Consider the following 18,835-nt stretch of genomic DNA (forward strand, 5'->3'; position numbering starts at 1 on the left):
GGGTCATTACACACGTTGACTTTTCTCTAAATGGAATCTGGCATTAAATAACCGTGTTTCACAGATGAAAGTGTAAAATTGTCTAAAAAAATTTTACATAACAAAAATTGCTAAATAATTTACTGATGAACTGTATATAATTGTAAACAAATATAGTTGTAAATAATTGTAATTTTATACCAAGCAAATACACCCTACCGCCAAGAACAACAGTCTCGTGGTTGAAAAGTTTGACACATGCTCAATACAGTAATATTTTAAAATAATTAAAAGCAGAGATATAATAAATGAAGAAAATAAAAGCAAAAATAACTTACATTTTATGCCAAATAAATGTCCTTCAAAGTTAAGAGATGTAAATCACACCAGTAAAACGGTCATTCTATAATACCTTCCGCGCCACACCTGTAGGGGGCGTTGATGCGAAAAGACAGACAGCAGCATTACAACGTGAGCAAAACATATTCGCGGAATTTTCAACTTAAAGTAAACAAAAAAGTCGAACTTCGACACATTTATCTAATGAAGATGGATGACAGTGATGCGCAAAAGCAGGTAAAAAAGACCAACTAATGCGTAATGTTCAAATGATTAAAACTCACTGTCTTTTGTCATATTTGAACATCGCTGCTCTCACACGGTCAGTATTTTTGCTCTTTTAGAGGCTTAAAGCTGCTATTCATTACACAGTCGGCTGTCTCTGTCAAAACATCGCCTCAGACTGCGAGAAACAAATCACCAAACAAACAATAGCAGCTATAGCCGAGACTGCATTCAGACAATGTGGTAAGATTTTCCACTTTCATGTCGTAATTGAGTAAACTTAAATAAAAAGGAATAAATATGACGATTACTGAGTCATTTTTCTTACCTCTAACATTAGATATATTTGCCAAGGACCTGGAAGCTTTCGCGAGGTAAACGTTTACCCTTCTCGTATCGCATGCGTTTTAAAACGAACCACAGGTGCTAACGATTACAAATTAATTGTTTTCCTTTTGTACTGAAATGTAGTTATTTTTTATGTTAACATGTTGGGTTTATACAGGCACGCTAAACGACACACGGTTACAGTAGATGACGTGAAGCTCACAGCTAGGAGAACCACAGCATTGGTAGGATCGCCTCAAACATATTTGATTTTACTTTTTTAAATCTGCTTTTCTAAATAAATTTACATTTCTAGAAACTTAGTTGTGCCCTTTATCTTCACAGTCCAACTACATTCAGCAGAAAAGCGAAGAATTGGCTTTGAACAACCAAGAACTGAAGGAGAAGAGGAAGAAGACTGCTGCAAAGAGGAAGAGCAAAGACATGGAACCTGTGGAGGACAAGGAAGGTGAAGACTAATGGAAAAGGACCAAAATATATATCATCATCATCATCATTCACATTTACATACAAATTTGGCTGGTATGTGTGAGAATAAACCACCTTTACATCAGTTACATTTAATGAAGTGGAATATTTGAATAATTACTCAAACAAACAAGTGTTTGGTTGTGTTTTATTGTAATAAAGAATCCTGAAAACATGTGTGTTTCATAGGAAGCTTTATAAAACAAAAAAAATAATTATATTTTTGTATAAGAAAATTAAATACTATGACCTGAAAAGGACTTTGTCTCAATGTCATTGCTACTGTAGATCAAATCCAATTGCATCTCAGTTAACATTTAGGTGGATTTAAGAGGGACAAAAAGCTATTTTATCATTAAGCTTAAGCAAGTACTCCGAAAGCATATTATGTTAGGAGACCCATAAATTCTGCCACATTCTACCATGTCCATTACCAGATTATGCTATTGCTGTAACGGGGTACCACAGCAGCCTCCATCTTCTTCCATACCCAAACGGACTTCCCGCCTGGGGTTCAGTTGCGGCCATCCATATTCCAGGCCCCTAAACGTGTGAATTCAATTAGTTTTTTTAATATTTACTTTTAAAAATCATGTGACAAACCAGCATGAGAAAACAAAGCAATCTATTCAAATTAGTTTTATTGAAGCACTCCCTTCATTTGACAAGTCATATAAAATGCCTTTGAAAACACTGAGCAACATTATCTAGAGGACTTCCACAGACATCCACAGCACTCAACATACAGGTCACACTTACACCATCACTCACGTTTCCCCCCCTCAGTGTCCACTGAAGATGTCATCCACATCAAAGTTCACACTTACAGGTCAAGTTACAAGGAAATAAAGCACACACACCGTACGGCATTCAGATGGGATTATAGAAGCAAGACAAAAATATGCATCATCACAACATTCAACTACTTAAGCATTAAAGTCAGTATACTAGAGGAGAAAAGCAAAATAGGGGACCTAGGAAGACAAAATAAATCCTTGAGGTACATGTGAACTAAATGTCCGTCATTTTGGGCTCAGTTACTGGGACGCTGGGAAGATTCAGCAGCTCTCATTCACACGCTCACCAACGCAGTCACAATTCGGCTCTTTCGGCTCTTTCATTGCATTCGCAAGTTTTCGTTTGCTCCACACTTTTTCTCACTCTTCGCCATCACCAATCGCACTCAAGGGTTGTTTAAAAAAAACGTCACTTTCTGCGCAGTTCTTGTCATAAAAAGTGGATTTTAAAAAAAGTGGACACCCACCGTGTCATTGAGCCGTGCGATGAAAGCATACAGACATGGGGAGGAAGGTGAGATAGTGACCTCAGCCACACTGTGCTGCCATAGAGGGCGCTCTTCCCAGGCAAACCTCACAGATGTCAACTGCAGAAGAGATTTTGATGAAGGCTTGTTTTTAAGTATTTCCATACAACTAGACTGAAATCAAGATCAACGTAAATATTTTTCAACCAGATTCTTTCAAATGCAAGTTCCTTTCTTTCAACATAACGCTAAATGTCCTTTAATGACGATGCAATTCTTCATGCATTTTTTTTGCTATATCACATGCATTATAAGAATCCAGTTGAAATGTTTCGGTTGCATCAACCAAGACAGTACAACATTGGGGAAAACATAACACCAAAGATGATACACATTAGAGTAACACTCTGGTTAACATCTCAATCCAAACACTAAATTCAATAGCATTCAATGTACAAAACATTCTATTTTTTTTGTCTCCAAACATTCTATTTTTTGTCTCCAAACTCCCTTTTCACCCATCCCCGCTCCCAAACAAACGTGACGAGATAAGTCTCTTGGTAAAATACTTACCAAACACACTAGAAATACCAACACTTCAAAACCAAAAACGAAACACAACTTACATACCCCACCCCGACGACTTTGACTCCATACTAGAACCAAAGCTTGAGTTAAACCCACCACTACCAGCGGTGCCCGAGTTAGACCCGGAGCCCCAACCGAGAGCAGCAGAGCCACTGCTGTAGTTGCTGTTTCCTGAGCTGTATGACTGGGTTTGGTCCCGAGTGGCGCTTGTGCCACTCGTGTTGGTGCCGGAGGCTGCAGACTGATTCTGCTGAGCTAACATTCCCATCATACCCCAGCTGCTCTGCAGGGCAGCCTGGGCGGCAGCCATCATGGCGGGGTTAAGGTTGAAATTTCCAAAATTCCCCAAACTGCTGGAGCTACCCCCCATGGCGCTACGGTTTCCTCCAAAACCCTGACCCCCGAACCCGTTCCCGAAGCGCCCTGCCCGCTCCATCATCTGCCTAGTGTTGTTGTGTTTTGGCTCTGCATTAGAGATGTGGACGCTGACTCCTTTGATGATCAGATCCTCTCCGCACAGTGACGCAGCGACCTGGAAGATTTTGATTAAAAGGTTGTGTTGCTTCAAACGACTTAAAACCAATTTAATTCACTTCAACATCAATGTACAGACACTAACGACTTACTTGGTCATCTGCAAAGGTGACGAAAGCAAACGCTCTGAAGGGTTTGGGAATGAAAACGTCTGTGACCTCCCCATACTGCATGAAAAACTGACGGAGCTCATCTGCCGACATGTCCTCCGTGCAACGCCCTACAAACACCTTCCTGCTCCTCATTGGCTCATCAGGACCCTGCTGTTAAAGGCCAGAGAAAGATTACGAGGTCATCATCCCCCAACATAAGAATCTTACATTCACTTCATAAACACTAATTATTAGTACATGACACACAATTTGTTCAATGCTGCCTGTAGCATTGTGATGAATTTGTTTCTTTTTACGCTAGACTTATGTGTATGAAAAAAGAAAACAAAAACAGCAGCCACTAACCTTTGAGTTTGGCAGTTTGCAGTCACACCACCTGCCATCAATCATGTGCCGCTGTGACATCACCTTAGTTTGAGACTCCCACTCCGTAAACCTTACAAATCCAAATCCTTTCGAATTTCCAGTCTTCACATCCCGTTTAACCTGGCGACACAGAATCATGTATATACAGTCTTATGTTATGAGCATTATACAGTAATTATGGTCCTTTCTGGGCATTTCTGCTTTCACCAAAACACAGAAGACTGCCCAAAACTGTAGTTTTACCTGCACCATGATGACTTCCCCGAACGTACTGAAGTACTCCTTTAAATCTTGCTCTGAAGTTTTCCACGGCAAACCCAATACAATCAAATCCGACGTTTTCTGGTCACCTCTCTTGATCTTTGTAGCAGATGAAGCATCAATCTCTTCCATCTTCCTCTTATTATCTGGTAGTATGGTTTCTTGAATAGACAAGTTGAGAAACGTGTTGAACATACACACAACAACGAAACAGTATGGAACAGTGAATAGAATAAAAGATGGCAAGCTAGACGACTAGATTCAAGATTAAAAATTGTATTTGACACGCAAAGAGTTATACAAATAAACAAACTCATGTAAATCTCGATGAAATGCAAATGTGGTCAACTCTGCATATTGTGCAAAATGTTATATAAGATCAAAATTTAAATAAAAGACAAAGCTGACATTACTGAGAAGCCTCAATGAGGTGACAAGTGACCCTGAAAAAATAAAGGTATTGATCTACTACTACTTACAGCAGATGTAAACAAACATTCAAGAACGTTTATCTACCAACTGTGTCTAACGATAATGTCACGTGATACTGTAAACCAAACACTTGACAACTAGAAATAAACAACAATAGTACTGGAATAGTACACAGTAGATTTGTTCATTAATGTAGTCTGCACATTAAGCTGAGAAGGTCTGTCAAATGCATGAGGTACAGCATCACATGACAATAAGTTGTATTCATTGAGATATTGAGATAAGTGTTATATTTAGTCTACCTTTAGGATAATTGACCACATACACCAGATTTCCCCAGCCGTTCTCGGGGGCGTGCAGAATTCCGTCCACGAGACGCACTCCCCTCATGCACTGAGAAACGGGGCTCCGGTAGCGTAGGCCGCACGCTCCGGGAAACTGAGCGGCCACCGTGGACAGCAGCACCGTGCCGTCGTCCTCCGACGGTATCTCCATCGGCTCCTCGTTCTCCTCCTCCGCGACGCGAATGTACATCTCTGCCATCTCGTCTCAATCGAGCTGCTCGCGAGAACAAGACACGTAACGTGAGCCGTCGACCGTGCGAGCGACCTACAACGAACGATTATCGCTTAGCAACGGCTAAATATGACCTTAATCGACAAATAAAATGGCCGAAATAAAGCATGGATGAATAGTAGGCTCTACGCAGTAGGTAAAAATAACAAAGAACGTTACCAATAAACGACTGCTCGGATCCAAATAGTCCTTTGTTAACGCCAACAGCACCAGCGTTTTTCTTTCCGAAAAACAAATGCGGCTAACGGGATGAATGAGCCAGTTAACAAACTTCTAAGTGGATTACTATATCTCTCTTCCGTTTTAGTTTCATATGCGCTAATCAAAATAAAAAGTTCCGCTTTCAGTAAGCAATAATAAGACGAAATAATTTTGTTTTCACAACTCATGCAACACTGTTTATGTATCAAGATGGCATTACCTCAGTCATGTAGGAAATACGTCATTGTTTGGAAGAGCTCATTTTGTCATGTACGGGGGTGGTGAGACATTTTAGAAATACTAACATTTTTGTTTTGCTCCTTATAAAACCTCATATAACTTGATTTAATAAATCTATAATTTACTTTAAAAAACAGTTACCACAAAGAAGGTTTAGTCATCTGTATATTATTGACACTTCCTGTGAAAGACAAATCCCCATCCCCTGTGTGTTGAGGATAGTGCGCCTTCCAACCGCATATAGCTCCCCCTGGTGGTGATCACGTGTACATGCAATGTACGGTGTAATATCAAAACAGGTTTGTCTTACGCACTATAACGTACCGTTACATAAACACTACACATATCAAAACAGGTTTTTTGTTGTTTTTAATCTGGGTATAGTTAAAATGGAATTTTGTTACATTTACAATAGGAACGCACAAATGATAACCAGTTATATTTATATATCAATATTGCATCTCAATTTGAGTAAGACATTTTCAAGACTTATTTATCTAATTCATTGCAATCACTTTTTGATCCTAACCGAATCCAGCAATCTATAAATGTGTTGATCAATGTGTTTATTGGGTGTTGAACCCATAACCTTTACAGAGTTCTCTACCACATGGAGCATCAGGAATTTCTTGTATGTGTGAAGTTTTTTTGTAAACACGTCGTCTCTGTATTTTGGCATCGGTGCTTAATACAAATCTGTGTATGTTTCAAAAGTAAAAAGGTTATTAAACTTTCCTACTTTACATTGCTTTTGTTTGGGTCAGAAGTTTAATGACGCAAAGATGCTTTAAATATAGGTAAAATGTATGTAATGTACTTCTATTAGAAAACTCGACTAAAATAATTGAAATAAGCACAATTTGATCAATATCTTTATTTATTACAAAACAATAAAAATGCTACTGATAACAATATATGTTCACAGTTGCTGTTATGATACCACACTGAAATAATGTATATAAGTTAGACATAAAATGGCATATCTTAATAAATAAAAAAAGAACATATTCTAACAAATATAACATTAATTTAAATGTGGAGCTTCTCTGTGTACAGCTTTGATGGGAATGAGGTCGATGTGTGTTAACGTGCCGTCGTCGCCGATCTCCCTCTCACGTCTGCAGATTTTGCAATAAGAATGTAATGATACTCGAAAACATTTTCAACACAATTATCAATAATCAACTAGGCATCAAGAAGTAACACTGAACGTGGAGTGCAAAATAGACAGCTGCATGTTGCTGTGTGTGTGTCTGTGAGCATGTGTATCGGGGAGCAGGTGACGCTCAGCAGGATAACAAAAAGCAGCAAAAATAAATATCAAAAGAATTTATTTTTATCCGTATATAAAAGCTCTTGTTTTCTTTTTCATTTCGTCAAGAGTCTGGGAAAAAAGGCCTCATGGAAAGTTCAAGGAATCAGTTCTGCTGTCTCTTCTGTCTGTGTTCTGGGAACCTCAAACCAAAGACTCCATGCTCTCAGCCTGGTTAGACTCATCTGCAACCAAGATCCCACCAAGTTTGTCTACGTAGGTGAAGCCAAGTCTGAAGTCCTTGCTGCTGATCAAGCTGAGCATAGCTTTGTAAAGGTAGCGATAATCCTCCTTAAACAATAACAAAAAAAGAAAGAAAGAAGTAATTCAATTCAATTAAATAGAGGAAACTGTTTCATACAATTATTGCATGTGGCCTACACTATATTTTCAACCCATTGTTGGATCAAAAGGCATGCACCCAATTTTTGGGCTGAGATGTGTTTCGGCTTATTGCATGGTATTTGTTGGTTCCCAGAGCTTTGCAAAAAAAGCTTTCAAGAATTTCTTTATACTTTGCGCATTATTCTCTGTTTAAATGAGAGCTGTACCTAAAGCTAAATACAAGCTTGACAAGCTCCTGCCACTTCCAAGATTGACATCTTTACATACTCACTCTTAAATTTCATCTGCATCCAGACAAATTTTCATAAGAACGTGATGAGGTCTCATTTAGTTGACTCACAATTTCAGTGAAGACACCAGGCCTCATGAGGTTAATCATCTTGGCTACTTGGTAGACGTCCACGGCACTTTCACTCTCCAGTTGCTGAGAAAGTGTCGTCAGAGCACAAAATGTTCCAGCAGACACCGCCCCGAACCTGAAACACAAAATCAATAAACCCCACATGCACATCTGAATCTGTTTCTGTAATGAATCTGTGAGTATTCAGGGTGAGAGCTCAGAGAATTCTGGTTTAGAGCTGCTGAGGGTGAGAAAAGTCTTTATTTCCTGAAATGTGGGTGATGGCCCATTGTACTCACTCATCATGGATGATGGTAGGACCGTCTCTTGTCATGGCCTCTTCTTTGATGATGTTGATGAGCTCAAAGGTGCTGCTAATGGATGCGTCGGGCCAGTTTGGACATTGGAAATGTCGGACCTCTAGCACATAGTCATCCTGCACAGCAAACAGGGCATAACGCAGGCATGATGCCATCAATTACGTGGCTTTGAATTATTAATGCAACACATGCAGATCATGAACGCTATGGTTGCAGAGCTGTTAAATGTGTTTTTAATGTGTGGAAGGGAGTCAGATACCTGTGTAGCCTCTAAGATGAAGTCGTGGATGACAAGTTGTTCCTCATTAGACAAACAGAGTCTGTCAGTGTTGATAAGAGTGACAGTGAAGGCCACACAGTTCATGGGCTCTTCTCTGCTGGGCCAGTACACAAATTCATCCTCGGTCTATGAAGAAAAAACAGAGCCATCTTGCCATATAAGGCTCAATATGGACTGTGATCTGTTTCCACAGTCAAACTTGTACATGCAAATGTAAACATATTGTAGCAAATGCAAATGTTTTGCCAAGAACTGGTTGACATGTTTTGTTAATGCTATCCAGCCATCAATGGTGTACTTACAAGGCCAAGGTTGTCCGGCAACATCACAATCACTTGAGCATTGTGATCCCAAATCATCCTCCAGAAGTCTGTGGTAGTGTGGGGCAAAGGATGCTGGGTAATGATAAACTCGGTGCTCCTGTAGTAGCCCTGTGATTGTTTAAACATTAATATCATTATTAAAAAAGTCACAGCACGGGGAAACCAGCAGGATACCAGTAAAGGCAAAAAAGTTTCCTGCGTTGTTTAATATGCTTCACAAATGCAAAGCCAAACACAAAGCATCACACCATGATGTAAGAGGCGTTGATGTAGTCTGTTCCCTTTACACCAGGGAGGGGAGAGAGGGCCACCCGAGCTCGCTCGGCTGTGAGAAAAACAAAGATCACAAACAACCGACAATGACTACAAAGCAATCTGGATCATTCAACTATTATTCATTCTTTCATATTAAAAGCAGGGTTGGGTTCTCAGATCTGCACAAAATATGTTCAACAGCCCAATGACCCCAAATACAAAAAAAATCTAAATATGATCACATGTCCTGCCACATTCAGCAACGTATCAAAACTGGACTTATGGTTTAGTAAAATAAAGTGTATGGGTCCTTGTTCTTGTTGACCACCTATAATAATCACTTCTTCTCATTTACCTCTTATAATTATTATTTATATAAAAAGTCAATAATTATCTAAAGTTATACAAATAAACCCCAGTATAATCACTTTAGAGGAAAAATGCCTGTACATTCTTCTACTCTGGCTGTTATATATTGTGCTACACTGAGAATGCAGAAATGCCCACATTGGCAATGAAGCTGGAGTGTTGTATACATTGATGTATCAGTCTTGAAGGTTTTGCGACTCACTTGGCAACACTGAAGACGTGCGGTTCTTCTCCTTGTTACAGTCTTTCTGGGCACTCAAACATTCGGCCAGGTGAGAATTGCATTGCGTCAACAACTAGAGGAAAAAACGACAGCGTCCACAAGGTGGAGCAAGTGAGTCGTCTAGCTGTGAAAAAATGAGCGTCTTAATGCTGATGCACAGAGGCACAACAGAGTCATCAAGTCCAGACCTTAAACTGTTTATCCATGCGTGTTTGTCCCGTAGGGCTCGGCGTGAGGATGTTGTTGACATAACTGTGGAGTTGCCAGGCAGGCACCTCGGTGTCCTTGCTAAGCACAGCTTCCATTAATGCATCATGGATAAAGATGAACTGCTCCTGCACATATGTTTATTTATGTAATAAGACAAACTGGTTGACATTTGCACATAATATTTATGATTCATTTACAAAAAATGACTACGCGCGAAATAACACGTGACACGTGTAAAAAAAGATATTTTGAAGCACGTTGGTGACCAAACAACATTGACTTCCATTGTATGAACACAAAGCCACTAAGACATTTCTCGAAATATCTTCTTTTTTGCTCCACAGAATAAAGAAAGTAATAAAGGTTTTTAGACAGCATGAAGGTAAATAAACGATGAAAGAATTAAAATTTTTAGGTAAACTATCCCTTTAAATGTGTGCATATGTATATGAATACATCAAGGGTGTAGTAACCTCAGTCTGGACGAGATAGTTCCGCTGGGCTCGGATGTGCTTGAGAAACCCCAGGACGTTGACAGTACCTTTGTCTTTAATCTGCTGAAGCATGCTGTCTATGACTATGTAGGTGCCTGTTCTGCCCACCCCGGCACTGCAGGGCACAGACAAAGAGGATCTGATAAATATTAAGATCTCATTTCACTACAAAGCCCAGGCTCTCACTTTCCACCACCCTCATGGAAATGACGCAGGACTGTGAAAACTTGCACAACGGTCTCAGCAATAATTCATGGTTAAATGAAAGGTGTGTTGGAAAGTGCACCGTAGGAAACAGACAATAACATACGACACGCGAGCATGGGGGGATGCACTTTTCATTGCAGACGATACCTGCAGTGCACTAGCATGGGGCCCATGCCTGGCGTCCGTGCCACGGTAGAGCGTGCGATGAATTTGAGGACCGGTAGTGTGTACTCGGGCACGCCCATGTCTGGCCATTGAGTGTAGTGGTACTGGACCACTAGACGTTCATTCTGCTTTCCCCTTTGACCCTAGAACAGGCACAGAGAGTGAGAAAAGTATATGTTGGAGAATTTTTTTTGTCAAAGTATGCCTAGAATTCTCACACGAACCTTTTTCACTTTGGCGTGGCGTATGATGAAATGGCGTAGTGTGTAGTATGCATACACTTTAGTGCTTTTCAAAGTCACCATTATGTGTCCGTATACCTCACTGTTCTCTGAAGGCCAATACTGATCACATTTCCTCTGTAAAAACAACACAAATGCAGTTTTTGTACAAGAGATTTGGTATAAGAATTGTGTGTTTGAATAGTAAAACAACAAAATGTGAAACAGAAGCCTTCAGGTGATTAAAGACGAACTAATAAAAACAAGCTTGCGTCAACATAAAACCTTTAAAGGGCAGATTTTAAAGATTTGTTTTAGAGATTTTGCTCATGCCGAGAGAACATTTTAGCATTAAAATCAAAGCGATGTATCACACCAGGGGCAAAATGAATCTGTTCACAAATAAAGTTAGATAAATAAAAAACTTTTAAAGGAATAGTTCACAGATAAATGAAAGTCTTCTCATAATTTACTTTTACTCAAGGTATAACAGATGTATTTGACTGTCTTCAGTAGAGATTTCAGTTGAGAGTCACTTTATGTCCATGTATAGGTCCAAAAAGCACATTCATCATCATAAAAGTCATCGATACAGAAATTCAAACAACGTGCATGTTTTGTATAGTTGCCATATTATATTTGATCACATTATGTTATTTTGAGAGATTTCAGTTTCAATTTGGTTAAATTGAGCTCAATTCGGACACACCTTCAGAAGACATCTATCATGGATGTATGTGCCTGGCCCAAAGTTAACTTCCGGTCTATGTTTGGCTATAATATATCAATTTTATAATTAAATCATTTAAATATAAATGTATATGAAAATTTGATTGTATATTAATTGTATTAAATTGCATTCAAACTACTCAACAGTTATTGATACTTTGCGGAGGTCTATCGGAAGTTAATTTTGGGCCACATAACGTTTGTTTATGTTGTTGCCGCTGAACCCGTCTATATAATGTGACAGATATTTTTAGATAAAACTTTTTGTTTGTGTTCGACCGAAGGCATACCCGAGACAGCATGAGGGTGAGTGAAATATTTCGGTGAATTACTAACCTAAAGCTAACCAAACAGAAATGTTATATGCTTGTGAATCATTTTGTGTTTGTAAAGGGTTGGCTGAAATGTTTTAAAGGGCGGCATTTTGAAAAGTAGGGTGTGGTTAACTTTAAGAAGGGACCATCCAAAAGGTTTAAACTTCTGATTAAAGTCTCCAATTAAAAGTGAATTGGTTATTGAAAACTCACCCTGCCTTTCTCCACCAAGTTAGTTATCATCACAATCACTCTTGTGTTCTGTTCCCAAATCATTCTCCAGAAGTCATCAAAGGTGGACTTCAGAGGGCCCTGAGCAGCTATGTAAGCCCTGGCTCTTTTATAACCCTGAGAGAGAGAGAGAGAGAGAGAGAGAGAGAGAGAGAGAGAGAGAGAGAGAGAGAGAGAGAGAGAGAGAGAGAGAGAGAGAGAGAGAGCGTATATCATTATAAGACAGATATAAAGAAGACAAACGCGCACGCACACATTCAATAAAATATACTTACGTCCACACAGTTGGCATTGATGTAGTCAGTATGCTTGGAGTCTTTCCCAGGCAACTGCTGTAACTTCACCCTGCTGTGATCATCTGGGAATTAAAATACAATAAATGATGTACCATAGATATGTAATCGAATTAAAAATGCTGGAAATGTACGCAAGACTGACATATGGATATTATTAGCCTTTTCTCCATCATAGATGCTCTGCTAGCATGCAAGCTGGATAAAATCACAGACGTATTAACAATATACACAATTATACAGCCATTCCGGTACTTCAATCTGATTAGGCATGAGACCTTCCAATAGTGATGACAAATAAATCATAACAGTACTGGGACAGGATTCAAATGATACGTTTACACAACTAACTGTGGTTAAAGGAGCAATGTGGAGATTTCAGCTGCATGTAGTGGTGAGGTTGAGAATTGAAGCACTGTGTTGGCTGACACATGACTAAGATGTCGTCACGGTTTCGCTACTTTCCCAAAGGAGATGACGTATTTACGAAACATGCTTTGTAGAGCCTTTATGTCCGTTTTGGGCTACTGTAGAAACAACATGGCGAATTCCATGTAAGGGGGGCCCGTAGTGTAGATAGAAATAGCTCATTTGAGGTAATAAATGTAATATCTTAAGTAAGATCTTTATTCGTCTCTCAAGACAGTGGTATGTACATTATATAGCATTTTACACACTGGACCTTTAAGAAGGTAAATGTTTTTGACAACTCACAGGCAACAATATTGATGTATCTGTTTTTGTGCTTGTTGTCTGGATGATTTGAATGTTCTGCTGTAATCTTCATGTCAGATGTGCAATGTTGAATCTCCTGGAAAAAAATTAAGATTTTGAACCAAAGGTAGTTGAGAAAGTTAAGTATACAACAAAACAACATCCCACGATGCAATGCACACGACTTGGCCTTCTATGTCCTATTTGATAAAAATCCCCAAATTTCCCTCAAACTAATATATTCACAATTTAATTGTGCTAAAACGTATAGGAATAGTTCACCAAAAGTCTTTTCTATAGTCAAACATTACATTTTTAATTAAAATAAATGTTTCAAATATGGCTAATATGGCAACAGTTCTCATGTCTAGTTGTCAATAAGATGTCGTCAGCAATGAGATGATATTTTTTCAATCGTATTTCGTTGTAGCACTCTTATGGATTTGTTTTGGTTGAAAAAATTCTAAATAAGGTCAAAATATGTATTTATTTAAAACATTTAATGACAGATGTGCTTGTATGAGCTTTTGGAGCTTAACAGGTTAAGACCTACAGTCTATAGTGCATGTATAAAAATGGAGAAATATTACATATACATCTGGGATGACAAAAAAGGGTAAGTAAATCATTAGAGAAATGTTATGTTTTCTTATTAAACTATTCCTACAGAATTTTACAAAAATAAAATGTTAATATGAAATTTCTGAAAATACGCATTAAGCAAGCAATAGTTCTGTCAGAACTCTGTTTTGTTCCATTTGGACATTAGTTGATCACATTATTGGCACATTTTAGGACTCATTTAGAAAATAATACGTTAATTATTCCAGTAATTAAACATTTTGATTAGTATGTACAGAAATAGCAGTTGTCCAAATCATTTCATTATCGTCACATCAATGCAATTTCTAATGCATTTCAAACAGAAGCACAATAATGAGCTCCCAGTGTGTCGTAATGAAGCAGACAATAATCTGTCAAGCAAATCTTTTTTTGTTTTTCTCTAACTGCAAATCAAAGCACCTCTGTTATAAATTGCTACCCACTGTAAGCATCTTCCTAGCGTATGCATGATGCTGGTAATTGTCATCGTTTAATGCGAGTCCTCCTTAATTTCCTTCACTCGGCCTGTGAATGTGGCCATATTGGATTCTGATCATGTAAATGTTTGCTATGGGCATGAACCGGGCTCAAGATATACTGCATTCCTGCACAGATTCCTCCAGCTAGAGGAGTGATTTTAATGAGGCTCTCCTCTTTAATTAGCCCTTTTCCCATAGCCATCTGTGCCTCTGTGCTACTGGGAACCCCGGTATATGTACAGAGAGCACACACACACATACACTCCTACTACAAAGGCCAAACTTACATCAAACTCCTTAGAAAAGCCATGCTGGCTGTTGGCATGCAGCTCCATGATATGTTTGAGGAACTGCCTGACTGGAAGGGCATCCACGTCATCTGAAATGCATAAACCACACATGTGTCCTAAATCTGTATAATGCAAATAGGATAAAAAGCAAGAAATTATATAATATTTTAATACCTTTAAGTAAAGTATATACAAATTATTATTAATACTGTTAATAAAAACAATTATTAACATTATTACCAATTGTTATTTTATATATATATATATAAATATAATTAAAGTGATAGTTCACCCGAAAATCTTAATTCTGTCATCATTGACTCACCCTCTTGTCATTTCAAACCTTTATGACTTTCTTTATTCTGCAGAATACAAAAGAATATATTTTGAAAAAGGTTGGTAACCGAACAGCACTGGACCAACCATTGCAAGTAAATTGGGGTCCAGTTTTTTCAAAATATCTTCTTCTGTGTTCTGCGGAAGAAAGAAACTCATACGGGTTTGAAATGACAAAAGGGTGAGTAAATGATGACAGGATTTGTATTTTTGGGTGAACTGTCGCTTTAATGATATTTATTTATTTTCATTTATTAGGGCTGAACAATAAATCAAAATGATTGAAATGTTTTAAATGTGCATGTCGCAATAGATCGCTACTACAAAATTATTTTAATACTTTATAAAGTTACGGTCAAAATTTAAGATCAATGGAGGTATATTTACTTTAATACTTTTTTCGATAAATGAAACTTTTTTAATAAAGTTCATATTTATTTGCCCCAAAAATAAAAGCATTATTGTATTTCATATTGTATAATTCATTATTTAGCAATTTTGAAAAAGAAAAATTCTTCTGTATCACGCAGTCCAATAAAATATGATATTTTTCAGATATTATAAAGTGTCGATTAAAACATTCAAATCAGTTACTGTATACAATTTAACCCACAAGTTTTTATTCACTGCTGTCCATCTGAAACGTTATATCTGCATATTTTGAGATTTATTTGACCATAAATCATTTTGATTATTAGTCACTCTTGTCATTGGGTTTTGCAAATATCTAACCAATAAAAAATATAACAAAATGCTGGATAACTTTGACAACAGTATTTAATCATTTAAAACCTATAGTGTGTTTCCATTTCCTGAAATATTGTATGTTTCTTCATTCATTCATTCTTCCAGGGATACATCTTGTATTCTCTGAATTGAGATGTGAGAACATTCAGTTAAGAACCACAGAAAATAAAACTTTCTGTTGTATTACATCTGTTCCAGAGGCAATACAGTCTGTACCACAATCCACACGCCTTCATTTTTGTGCTCTGACCTTCTGAGTGATGATATTGGGGCACATCTGTGTCCTCCAAAGCTAATCAGTTATATATTGCTAAAAAAGGCTGCAGTGATGGTTTATTGTCACGCAAAATGGCCATATAAAGAAATGGTTCATTACTGCCCTGGGAACCTCACAGCTGGGACCACATTTAAAAAAGACCAGAATCCTCTGGGGCATTTAGCGCTTTGACATGGCGATGGATGATCAAACACATCAATCCAACCCCTGCTCTGTGTTCAACGTCTACATCATTAACCGCAAAGATTTAGTCTTATTAAACCCGGGACATGCACGCAAACACTATGTTCTCAGTCTAACAGGGATTGTTGATGAGCTCTCCATTATGTCGGGGACATTAAACTATCAGCTCGGATGAGGTTCTCGTAAACATTAACGGCTGGTTTTACTTTCTTGGGCGTACAGCTATATAGACCTGTCAGTCAAGAGCCGGCCTGCGTAAGAATGAGGGGGAGATACGCATATGCATAGAGAGAGAGAGAGAGAAATGCAAGAAGGCGGACAATGCTGACAAAAACTGAGCAATTATATGCCCAAATAACAATAACACAGAAAACACAATGACACTTTAAAAAATATTACAAATGTATCCACTCGACACCTCCAACAAAACTGCAAGATATCTTTTAATCTTTAAGGATTTGAGGCAGAAATGGGAAACACATCCACATTGAATTTAAACTAGTTTGCTATTTCTGCCATTAGTGCATCAATGGTAAGATCAAGGGTTCGAGTCCCTAAAACATGTAACCGTGCCAGGCATTTGAACTTATAATGTCCGACCAGAACACTCAAACGATTACCAACAGAGTAAAACTACTCAAAACACCTTAGCAACCGCATAGCAATGCCCTGACAACCATCCACACAAGCCTAGCATCACCCCGACGGGCAGTTTTGACTGACCTGCCGGAGAAAGGATGGGTATACTATCATTGCGGATCACTCTCGGAGAGCTCCTGTCTTCGACGTAGAAATGTGCAGTTTGGAAAAATCTCCTGTAAACACAAAGGATTTAGGTTAGTATAATGCTCGCGAAATGAAAAAAGCCAGATAAAAACAGGGACAACGAAAAAGCTCAACATTGCACCGACTGCCTTTTATAAAGTACACGACGCACGCTTCACGTAAACATAATGCTTTAGGGAGCTCCTGTCTATTTCCGAGGAAGCCTCCTGGATGCTGAAAGTTGCTACTGTGTATTCTCAGAACAGCGCCGGTCCAATTTACAAACCACTTTAAAAGTCAAGCAGTCTGCTCCTGTTTGTATTGGGCTGTAGAGCGGGGCTTTGCTCTGTTTTCTGTTCAATTCAATCTCAGTCATCACTTTTAGAGTACAAGTATTAAAGCATGTGGCAAAGTGTCTGAATTGACAATTGATTTTGAAACAAATAGGGGAGGATTTTTATTCATAAATGCTGACATGCATCTATAATATAGTACTACTTCAATTCTATTCAAGTTTATTTATATAGCGCAATGTTGCATTGTTCCAAAGCAGCTTTACATGAAAAGGAAAACACAAAAGAGGAAATGTATGTTTAAAGACCACAAACAGAGAGAACCATCCTAATAAGCAATGTATATGAAATTTGCAGAACGTTAAATTAATATAATAAGAGGAGTCTTAATTTCTTTAGTATATATTGCAATATATATATAACATTGTACATATTATGCATATATTTTCACAATATTCACTTAAAAATATTTGTAAAATTCACTTAATAATAAGTTTAAATGTAATCAGTTAAAATAGATGTAAATGATAATTTTTCTGTTTAACAGTAAAATGCATGTACAAAATGTACATCTAATATTTCATTACAATGAAGAGTTTGGTTCCAAAATGAGATCAAGGTTGTTTAATTATGTTAACATGTTTTATTGTATTTAGTTGTGTTAGTTAGCTATATATTTTTAGTTATTCTGGCTCAAAACAAGTTATCTCATTTTGGAACAAAACTCTTCATATATTTAATATTTTTGCATAACTGAATTTACTTTACTTATAAAGTAATTATTTAAGATTTTAATATAACACCCTTTTTTAATATTATTTCCATATACAACCTTCTCTGACCCTAATAAACACTCACATTTATCTAAATATTGTATAAAGCATATCGTACCTGTACTTAATGCAGAGCAATGAGCAGATGCTATTCATTCTTGGGAGGTGAGATACAAAGAGGTAAATGCAGGTTGAGCCCCAATGAGACATCAACTGAGGGCGGGGGATGCTGGGGAAACGGGGTGGGGGGTGGCACCCTGCACTAATGACCTTTTTACCATTGGGGATCTTCTGGCATGTGTTTGGAAACACAAGACTAAAGGCGTGTTAGGGTCTTTCGGTGAAATGCTGCACCCTGTGGTCTGGTCCTCAAGCAATGCAAGGCGAGATAAAAATAACCTCTTCTCGTTCCCCATCTGCGCGAGATTGAAATGGTTTTAACTGCTAAGCGATCTTGTGCGTGAACGCAGAAACGTGGAAACGAGTGGCGCATCTTTGCTCTGTAATGGGCATCTGTGAGTTTGAACAGGCTCTGAGCGATCCAGATGGAACCCTGCCTACATAAACCTCTCATTAGCCTATCGCCTTGGCAACATCATCAGCAAATAATAGCTTGCTTTGCAGTAAACACTCATATGAGCTCAAATTCCAAGAAAATGAAAACTTTCTGATTTTATATGTAATTCAGTGCACTCTATAAAAAGCACTGTAAGTAATTTTGGAAAAAAGTCCACAAATGCCTATTGTAACTGAACCGTTTCCTTTACTAACAAACAAACAAAAAGTTATGATTAACTTTTAAAATGCATT

General features: G+C 38.0%; 3 protein-coding genes across 10 annotated transcripts in view; 1 reads left to right on the top strand and 2 right to left on the bottom strand.

The window, feature by feature from the left end:
- Positions 1-420: 420 nt before the first annotated feature.
- On the top strand, positions 421-1,634 carry cenps (centromere protein S; the record flags this gene model as incomplete). The annotated part of the gene is made up of 5 exons (XM_079460703.1): positions 421-555; positions 663-786; positions 884-917; positions 1,049-1,115; positions 1,216-1,634. 5 exons carry the CDS (start codon positions 421-423, stop codon positions 1,348-1,350), a joined length of 495 nt encoding a protein of 164 aa, XP_079316829.1. The 3' UTR covers positions 1,351-1,634.
- On the bottom strand, positions 549-5,934 carry tardbpb (TAR DNA binding protein b). 8 transcript variants are annotated; one of them, XR_013786935.1, is made up of 8 exons: positions 5,653-5,927; positions 5,220-5,526; positions 4,468-4,646; positions 4,204-4,344; positions 3,838-4,008; positions 2,624-3,743; positions 1,794-1,902; positions 549-1,321 (listed from the first exon to the last, which is right to left on the bottom strand). XR_013786935.1 is itself a non-coding variant. In XM_079460702.1 (6 exons), the coding sequence occupies exons 2-6, from the start codon at positions 5,458-5,460 to the stop codon at positions 3,246-3,248; spliced, it is 1,230 nt and encodes a 409-aa protein (XP_079316828.1). In that variant the 5' UTR covers positions 5,461-5,475; positions 5,653-5,927; the 3' UTR covers positions 1,983-3,245. The 8 variants fall into 8 exon arrangements, 3 of the variants coding, with proteins under 3 accessions (XP_079316828.1, XP_079316827.1, XP_079316826.1); XR_013786936.1 differs by having other exon boundaries at positions 5,220-5,927; XR_013786937.1 differs by lacking the exon at positions 549-1,321 and having other exon boundaries at positions 1,497-1,902; positions 5,220-5,475; positions 5,653-5,934.
- Positions 5,935-6,796: 862 nt separating this feature from the next.
- The window catches only part of ca16b (carbonic anhydrase XVI b), a 63,581-nt gene continuing 51,542 nt past the window's right edge, over positions 6,797-18,835 (bottom strand). The window contains exons 14-29 of the mRNA XM_079460973.1: positions 16,918-17,009; positions 14,649-14,740; positions 13,280-13,376; positions 12,548-12,630; positions 12,255-12,389; positions 11,002-11,136; positions 10,760-10,920; positions 10,385-10,520; positions 9,890-10,036; positions 9,681-9,774; positions 9,103-9,179; positions 8,834-8,962; positions 8,511-8,657; positions 8,231-8,367; positions 7,932-8,067; positions 6,797-7,537 (exon numbers count right to left, since the gene is read on the bottom strand). Coding sequence (XP_079317099.1) covers positions 7,391-7,537; positions 7,932-8,067; positions 8,231-8,367; positions 8,511-8,657; positions 8,834-8,962; positions 9,103-9,179; positions 9,681-9,774; positions 9,890-10,036; positions 10,385-10,520; positions 10,760-10,920; positions 11,002-11,136; positions 12,255-12,389; positions 12,548-12,630; positions 13,280-13,376; positions 14,649-14,740; positions 16,918-17,009 — 1,945 coding nt within the window. The 3' untranslated portion in view covers positions 6,797-7,390. The remainder of the gene's footprint in view (positions 7,538-7,931; positions 8,068-8,230; positions 8,368-8,510; positions 8,658-8,833; positions 8,963-9,102; positions 9,180-9,680; positions 9,775-9,889; positions 10,037-10,384; positions 10,521-10,759; positions 10,921-11,001; positions 11,137-12,254; positions 12,390-12,547; positions 12,631-13,279; positions 13,377-14,648; positions 14,741-16,917; positions 17,010-18,835) is intronic.

The sequence above is a fragment of the Barbatula barbatula genome (assembly GCF_947034865.1).
Source record: "Barbatula barbatula genome assembly, chromosome: 7".
In the NCBI taxonomy this organism is placed as follows: Eukaryota; Metazoa; Chordata; class Actinopteri; order Cypriniformes; family Nemacheilidae; genus Barbatula; species Barbatula barbatula.